Raw genomic sequence first — 9774 nt, forward strand, 5'->3', positions numbered from 1 at the left:
TGCATGAAATATTATTTGGAAACTGTTTCGATGATGATGATGATGATACATAACAATTAATAAATACTTACTCACTATTAGACTTTCTTTTTTAACTTGTTTTGTATGAGTTACCTTGGATATCTATCAGGCATCCAAGAAGATGTGTGTGTTTATAATTCAGGGCAGAGGTATATTATCATTGAGAGAAGCTGCATGTTGGATACATGCGAATTTTATGTGCTCTTTTTGCAACTTATTATAAGTAAAAATATTTTTTAAGTATATATACACATATACTTGAATCTCTTACCTTAAATTATGACCTTGTTTAATCCTTTCCAGTATAGGACACCATACTCACATGAAAATGAGAGTCAGAGTGGATAACTTTGTAAATATGCCAAACTTATTGAGATGTTGATTACATTCTTCATTTATTAATGCTGCAAACTTTTAATACATTGGCAGTTTTCTTTATATTTTAGTACTTAAACTTTTCATTTGAGCAGAATGTATGCATATTTAATGTACCCACAAAGATGAAATGTGTGGTAATTTGTTACACATAAAAGCAGTAGTAAGACACTTTGGCAAAAAGAACATATTGCAAACATCTTAGGGAGCCAAACAAGTTAAATATGTCAAATAATAGGTAGTTCTGTGATATTTATTGACAACTTAAAATAGCTGGGCACTATTACAACACATGATTGCAGCATTATTTCATTAATCCCTAAAATGCTTTTTATTTTATATTTTTATTGATTTCAGAGAGGAAGGGAGAGGGAGAGAGAGCTAGAAACATCAATGATGAGAGAAAATCATTGGTCGGCTGCCTCCTGCATGCCCCACACTGGGGATTGAGCCCACAACCCGGGCATGTGCCCTGACCAGGAATCGAACTGGTTCATAGGTTGATGCTCAATCACTGAGCCACGCCAGCAGGGCAAATGCTCATTATTTTAAAAACATAAATTCTCCTTGCTTCTCTTTTCTGAAAATGTAAAATAATACTCATTATTTGAAAAACATAAATTCTCCTTCTCCTTTCTGAAAATGTGAAATTCCATATTTTACATGTATTTTTCTATCATTATTTTACATATTATTTCTGTGTTTGACTTTCTTAATAACCCAATGGTGGAATAGAGATGTTAAGTCTGTGATTACCTCTATTTTTAAATATAAATATTCCAAAGGTTTAAAGACCCAGTTGAGAAATGTCAGCACCATATTATTCTTACTCAGTTTTAACAAAACATCATCTATCTTGAAAATTACCTGCACTGTCATCAAAATTCCTAAGTAACAGCAGCAACAACGGCTTAAATACTGATAAAACTACAGCTTCCTGATGTGCAATTGTAATTTGTTGTATTCAGAGAACAATTGTTCTTAAAAACCCCCACATGATTTTCTGAAAATATGTTAAGGATGTTAAATTACATCACTAGCTTGATTTTATATCACCTCCATCAAAAGGAATTTTGGTTGACGAAATGGCAAAATAAAATAGCCCATACTTTGTTTAGAGGAATCATTTATTTTTTTAATGCTTGGAGGATGTAGAATGGAAGTGATCATTGTCTGATAGTCCACTTGAAATGGCAAAATGAAATAGCCCATACTTTGTTTAGAGGAATCATTTTTTTTAATGCTTGGAAGATGTAGAATGGAAGTGATCATTGTCTGATAGTCCACTTATTTGTCAAATGCTTATGGAATGTATGTGGTTACTAAACATTGTGTTCACTGAATACTAAGGTGAATAAAGTATTGCTTGCTTTCAAAAGAACTTAGTGTTAACCAAGGGAAGGGATAGAGTGGGGGTTGTGTGCAGTTGGGGGCATGGTCAGTTTGGGCTGAACTCAGTGGCTTTTCAGAGCTTTTACAAGAGCAGGTAAACATTAGTAGCCTGACCAGATGTGGAGAGAGAAGGGTTGGTAAATTATGGGTTGAGGAAGGGGATCATAGTCAGGGGGATTACAAAACCCTCTCCCATCGTAGGCTCCTATAGATAAATAGCACTGGTCTGCAAGCTGGCTTTACTCTTGATTAAAATGATGAAATAAAACAATTTACAATACTGGTATACTGACATGAGTTTAATAACTTGAATTTTCAGGCACTCCCAAAGTTTCCTTTTAGCTGTTAATTCCAACCGCATTTCTCATCAGAACCTTCTAAAAACGGAACATTTTAATTTGTCTTCAGTCCCTATATTTCTTATGTTATGTCAACAATATTTATAAGTAGGGAAGTGTTCCAAAAGCTGGAAGGAGCAAGCAATGAGAAAGAACATACATTTCTAAACTGGATCATCAATCCCTAGAAAATTCAAATTGATCATTCAGGAGCACAAGGCTGGAGGATGACTTTAGATGTGAGGCTAGAATTTCCTAGGAAAATTATAATTTTGGAGCATTTAATTCTTCACGAAATCTGTTAGCCACTCTCATGTTTTGCCACATTGACCAGAGTATTACATACGCATGTTTGTCCTACCATAGGTAACACTTACTGAATTAATACCAAATTCCAGGCACTTTTCTCAGGGGTTAACATGTATTAGCTGCTAAAGTTTATAAAGACATCTCTGTCACACTATTCATTGATTGGGCCAATATTCACATTTTCTTTTCACTTGGGATATTTGTTTCATTTTCATCATTTCTTCTCTTTCAGCTCTTCTTTATGCAACTATTTTTGGAAATGTTACCACAATTTTCCAGCAAATGTATGCCAACACCAACCGATACCATGAGATGCTGAATAATGTACGGGACTTTCTGAAACTTTATCAGGTCCCCAAAGGCCTTAGTGAACGAGTCATGGATTATATTGTCTCAACCTGGTCCATGTCAAAAGGCATCGACACAGAGAAGGTAGGGGTTATCATTATTGTTGTTATTTATTTTCTATTTCAATAGGATTCTCAGATGCCTGTAGTTTTCCCACTCACATATTGCTTGTATAATTGCTTCATAAATGTTACTCTATTTCATAAGTAACATATCAATCAATCATATTATTGAATGCTTAGAAGGTGCAAAGCACTCAACCATTAATCATCAATTAGTACTAGTCATCACACTCAATTTAGAAATTGTGGGTTCTGAAAACAGCTAATTACTGCATTTCCATAAAACACTCTCATTGCCACTCAGAGTAATTTGCTACATTCCTCTAAAACTCTAACAGGGCTGCCATTTCCCCTGGTAGATTTTATTCTTGATTTTTTTCTTTGACCTTTTTGCCCATTTAAAATTTAGAAAACAACTTCCTTGCTTATAAACTAAAAAGAATTATGTTTGCTATCCTCCCCTAAATTCTCTCCCCTGTCACATGTTTCTAAAGCAACTTACAATTCTTTGTTTTTCCCACACAAATCTATAAGATGGACACTATCCTCCCCATTCATTTGATATCTCTAATTTCTTGCTTGTATTTTAATGAAACCTTTTTAAATGTTTCCCATCTATCTCATATTAGGGACAAAGAAAGGACCGAAGGCCTCCTCACAATAAACAAAACCAAATTTTAAAAACTTCTCACTTCCTACACCCAGCTGACTCAGGTCAAATATAGAGGATGACAAATAGGGCTTGCACACAGGAGTTTTAGAGAAAACTGTTCGTGAGCTATTTTACTTTATAAGCATCAGTGGAGACTTTTATTTTTAGGTACTGATTTTTGACAAATGATAATGAAACAGCACATTACCTTCCTTGCCATTTCCCACAAACTTGATTTGTTCTCTTAATCATATGAGGTTGAGTTGTAGTTTTTCTATAACACCTGCTCAACAAGTACCTTTCAAAGTCAAAGGGAAAGAGCAAACGGGCAAAGTAGATGTTTAGTTAGGGGAATGTCATGAAACAACAAGCAGATAGTTTTTTAAGCCAGGGCAGGCATTGTTAGGAGCAGATGGTTGAGCGGATGTGTAGGGAATGAACATGGAATGTGAAAATTGAGGGAGAGAAGCCTGCTGATATACTCAAGGGTAATTATATGAAAGAATCTTGAAAGAGGATGACATGTGCTCATCTTAAACATTTTACAAGATAAATTTGCTATTTAAATGGCCACTTAAAGTGGAAAATGTGACCACAGAGGAGAAAAGGACAGATTACATTTCCATGGAATTTGATTAATGTATAAATGATTCACTATGTGGTTAGTTGGGAGGGTATCCAAAGAAGGAACAGAATCCTCCTCAGGGGTGCAGGTGTGAGTCGGTGTTTAAGATGTCAAATGCAGGAGGTCCTTTGAGGTCCACCTTTAGTGAAACTGAGGTCACGAGGGTACTATCTACTTTGTCCATCACCATCTCAGGTAGAAGCTTTTCTTGTAGAAAGTTCAGTAGATGACAGAAACACCATTGAAATGATAGAATAATAGCCTTTACATTAGAAAAGAGCCCAACCCATAGACTGTGCTTCTCCTAGAGGACCTGTTCAACTGCCTGCTTTATGCCATTGGTAGGGTCTAACACACTGGCATGGGGTGTTGGCATGGCACTGCCATGTAGGAGAAGGTGATTTCTGGGTTCCTATTATTTACCATATTTTTTGGTTCATACGTTGTGGTCATGGAAATGTGCTTCTGATTATCCACTGGAGTATCCACTGGAATAATAATTAAAAATAGATGGAGAGGCTAATATTAAAAGTGAAATAAAATTTTAATTCAAATGAAAAGATTTTTAAAGAAATAAGTATACATATTAAAATGAATTAGCTTTTGGGTAAGAAAAAAATCATGGTTGTGCCTCCTAACTGAATGGGGAATCTTTGGATAGTTTATGTCTAATAGAAAAAGCAGATTCAAATGACTGGTAAATATGTAAGTTTTGCTGTGCATTTTTAAAAAGATATCTAAATTTATTTTAATGTAGCAGCAAACTCTCCAGGCCTTTATTAATTTCTAGCCTATTAAGAAAATTCCCACCCAGATGCATAAGAACTAACTGTAACAGCACTGTAAGTAAGGAGACATATGCCAACGTCTTGGCTTCAGAGATTTCCGCTAATTTCATAGGCAATGAGGGTGAATTTTAAAAATGTATTCGCAGACTACCCACCATATGCTATACCAAACAAGAAAAAACAAAATTGGCATCCAGATGTCTGGGTTAGTAGTGAACCTAAACACCAAGGGGAAGACCCACATGCCTGTTGGGCATTTAGTTATTTGACAAATAAATAACCTAACACACAACTTTAAAATACTATAATAAAGTATTGAATTATAGACCCAACAATTAGTAGCCAAAACAAAGAGGGAGTAGATATCTCAGAACTAGACTTTACTATGGATAAGAACCATTTATAACTTAAAGGACCATTGCAAAGATGGAATTGACATATTATTTAATATAATTATAAAATGAACTAAAAATCTAATAAAATATTTAATGAGAGTCTTTCCACATGACCTAACATAAATATCAGAAAGACTGAGAGTTAAATGTAAAAAATAAGAAACCATAAACAATTAGAAGAAAATATCTAAATAACTTATTTTTGTATGTATTAAAGTGATGTAATACATAAGAAAGTAATTAATAAATAGATTTGGCTAGAAAATGTAAAACTTCTCATACCAAAAACTAGGAAGATGAAAATGAGAGAATTTGCAATAAATACAAGAAATGAAAGGTTACTTAATATGTAAGTGTGATTTTATAAATCAATAATAATCAAGAACAAAAATGAGCTGAACACATAGAAGATAAAAATACAAATTACTAATCTATATATATAAAAGCCTAAGCGACTGTTCGACTGTTCGACTGTTCAACCGGTAACTATGATGCCCTGCACCCTCTTGCAATCTGGGACCCCTCAGGGGATATTGGAGAGCCAGTTTCAGCCCTATCCCCACAGACCCGATCCAGACAGGAGGGGCCCTGATCCCTACAGGCCCAATCCAGACAGGAGGGAGCCTGATTCCAGGGTGCATCACCTGAGAACCGCCCTCTTGCAATTCGGGACCCCTCGGGGGATGTCAGAGAGCCAATTTCGGCCCGATCCCCAAAGTTCAGGCCGAGGGACCCTACTGGTGCACGAATCTGTGCACCAGGCCTCTAGTAAGCATATCAGAACATCTTATTTTCACTTGTAATGAATTAATATTGAAACAGCAAGAGACCAATTTTAATATGTCAAAGGGACAAAGTTAATGCCCAATCTTAGCAAAGGCTGTAGTGCCTGACACTGTCATATAGTTTTGGTCTGTGTATAATTTGGTATGGCATTGCTTGAAAGAAGTTTGACCAAGATAATACCCTAAATTTGGGATATTCTGGAGTTCAGTCCTGTGCCTCTTCCTCTTTTGACTATATTCTTTTCTTCAATGATATTCAATCCAATTACTTAAAAAATTTTTGCAAACACCACCAAAACATACATACTCACCTTGGACCTGTTCCCTGAACTATAGACTTTCCTGTCCAATTGCCCATTCATGTTCAGTGAAATTATCCAGAAGTGAACTAAACATCTCCCATAAACATGCTCCACTGATATTCTTCCCCAATGCAGTTAATGGCAACTCCAGGTTCTTAGAATGAAATTCCGCTTCCCCCACAATGAAACCTCCATCAAATTTTGTTGGCTCCACCTTCAGTTCTTACCACCTTTATTACTATTACCTTGTCCAAGTTACTATCATGTTCTATCTGGGTTATTGTGTAGCCAAATAACTGTGCTTTTACCTTTGTCTCTTTATGGTGTATTTTAGCACAGCAGCCAGTGAGCTTATATGGCTTTCATAATAAAACTTTCTATCTACCTATTTATCCATACATATGTATTATATACATATCTTTACTCTAAGATTTTTTGGTAATAAGAATGAAATTGATTGAGCTTATTAAAAATATAAGGGTGGAATAAAGAAAATGAATGGCTGATGACAGTAATAACATAAATTCTGTAATTGTAGTAATAAAATATTAGAAATATGAATATACTAGATGATGTAACTTTAGTAAGTAGCTTCTCAATTTTAACAAATATCCCCTATTTGATGTTAGAGATCTCTGTTAGATTTCCTATTCCTCAATAGTCAAATACTTGTCTTACTATATTTCTTATCTCACATTTTGTTGATTACTTCTTTCAAATATTTTATTAATGATGTTACCATATTTAACTATGAGTACATAATGAAAAAGATTGGAATATAATGTATTGAAGCTAAATGTCTTTGTTCTGATGCTTCTCTTATTAGTTCAAAAGAGCTATCTTTTTTAGTTGCTAGTACAATAGAATTTAATCATGCATTGCAGCTAATTATAGAAAAACCTTCACCCTGATTACTGAGATTTCCTTCTATCATTTCTACATAGTTTTATAGATTTTAAAAAAATTCAGCTTTAACCCACAATCAAATTAATCACTGTGATTTAATTCAGTCTTAACTTGCCTTATGTGAATAATGTTTTCTCTAATTCAAATTGTGGCATTAAAGTCAGTACTGATGTGGAGATTGTAGCATTTTTATCATAAAAGGTAGCCTTAGGCAATGTTTTTTAATTTTTACATATAGAATAGTACCTAGATTAATTATATTTGGTTGAAAGTATTTTATTGACTACTAATTACAATAGTTGCTCTAGATCCTTTTAAAATTTAATATTCAAATCCATCCCTTGGGCTTTGCTACTTGCTGACATTCTGTGCACCTAGAAGACAAAAGAAATGGGTGCAATGAATGAGTATTTAAAAGGAAAGAGGAGATCATAGGAAAAAATAAAAAGGATGATGGATAAAGCTCAAAAAATGTATCCTACAGTTTGAAATTATTTTACTGGGAAATAATTCAAGTAAAGTAGATGGCTAGGGACTTCATTTTCAGGTTTGGGGATTGTATGAAAAAATGTACGACTTTGTATAATGTATAGACTACGTATTTCTCATCATGCTGGATTTTTTTTTTTCAGTTTGCTTTGTGGAATGAAGCTTAAAATTAACTGTGTCATCATTTTCTAAATTTCCTAATGTCTTACTTTTTTTTTCTAATATGTAGTTTGGAAAAATCAGTAGAAAAAACTCTTCGGTCTTCATTTCTTGTTTCATGTGTTTTGTAATAAGCATAAAATATCAGTTGGAAGATCCCATTATATGAAAAGTTCTATCAGAATTATGCAAAATATTCAGGCAACATTATGCCTGTAGAATTAAAGAAATTTATATTTTGAATATTTAAAATTCTTGGGTTATTTTTAAACCTAATCTATCACAGAAGCACTCTATTTCTTCCAAATACAGTAGGCAATATATTATTTCTACAAGTAGAAGTAACTTCCTTTTAATCAGTTTATTTTAATATACAGTGGGGCCTTGACTTACAAGTGTCCCGACTAACGAGTTTTTTGAGATACCAGCTGTCTCTTGGCCGATTTTTTGCATTGAGTTGATAGAGTAATTTGAGTTAACAAGCTCCTTAACAAGCTCCTTAACGAGCTCGGTCTCGGAACGAATTAAACTCATAAGTCAAGGCCCCACTGTATGTGTGTGTGTATATATATATATAAATATATTAGAAAAGCATGCCTAAATATTTCTTTCTATTATTAAATGTGAAAAACAGGGATGGCATTCTTATACATACATGGCATCTTTTTCTTTTTTAAAAATATATTTTTATTGATTTCAGAGAGGAAGGGAAGAGGGAGAAGGAGATAGAAACATCAATGATGAGAGTAAATCATTGATCGGCTGCCTCCTACACAACCCCTACTGTAGACTGATCCCACAACCTGGGCATGTGCCCTGACCAGAATCAAACCATGACCTCATGGTTCATGGGTTGATGCTCAACCACTGAGCCACACTGGCCAGACTGGCATCATTTTCTTGATTCAATATTTAAATACTCAAGAGGTTCCTATAACAATGTACAGCTGAACTCAAAAGTGAAGGCAGCAGCCTTCCCAGAAGACTCCACAGACAAATGTGCTGGGTTCAGTGTACTATATAAATATATACATGTGAATATAGTGAAAGGAAGCTGAAATGGTCTTAAGATGCATTAAAGCACTTTTATCTTCAGATCAAGAGTGGCAATAATCATCCCAATACAGTCGATGTTAATCAGATTATAGGTAAAATATTGTGTTCAGCTTCCAGCTGGATATTTTAAAGAAATATTATCAAGTGGCCACACACTTACCAGAATGTAAGATATAAAGTTCTGGGAATCTTTTTATAAGTCAAATAGTTAAAGGAAATATGAATATTTAGTTTGGCTAATTGAAGACGGAGAGAGTTATGACATGTTCCTTAATATATTTGCAACAACATGGATGGGCCTTCAGAATATTATGCTAAACGAAGTAAGTCAGCAAAAGCTCAGAACCATATGATTTCACTCATATGTGGAATATAAAACTGAAATTCATAGACACAGACAACAGTATGGTGGTTACTAGAGGGAAAGAGCGGGGCGGCAAATAGGTGGTGATGGGAGATGATTAGACTTTGGTGGTGGGCACACAATGCAATATACAGGAGACATATCATAGACTTGTACACTTGAAATCTATATAATCTTATTAACCAACTAGAGGCCTGGTGCACAAAAATTTGTGCCTTTGGGGGAGGGAGGAGGGGGGTCCCTCAGCCCGGCCTGTGCCCTCTTGCAGTCTGGGACCCCTCAGGAGATAACGACCTGCTGGCTTAGGCCTGCTCCTGGGTGGCAGAGGGCAGGCCCAATCCCTAGGTGCAGCCCCTGGTCGGGCTCAGAGCAGGGCGGATCGGGAGGTTGCGATGCCACCCTCAGTCA

General features: G+C 35.1%; 1 protein-coding gene across 1 annotated transcript in view; it reads left to right on the forward strand.

Moving 5' to 3' along the window:
- Positions 1 to 9774, forward strand: part of KCNH5 (potassium channel, voltage gated eag related subfamily H, member 5) — a 258275-nt gene that overhangs the window by 149833 nt on the left and 98668 nt on the right. Inside the window, exon 8 of the mRNA XM_005874040.2 lies at positions 2668 to 2867. Within this exon, the coding sequence (XP_005874102.1) occupies positions 2668 to 2867 (200 nt within the window). The remainder of the gene's footprint in view (positions 1 to 2667; positions 2868 to 9774) is intronic.

This window comes from Myotis brandtii, unplaced genomic scaffold (assembly GCF_000412655.1).
Source record: "Myotis brandtii unplaced genomic scaffold, ASM41265v1 scaffold423, whole genome shotgun sequence".
In the NCBI taxonomy this organism is placed as follows: Eukaryota; Metazoa; Chordata; class Mammalia; order Chiroptera; family Vespertilionidae; genus Myotis; species Myotis brandtii.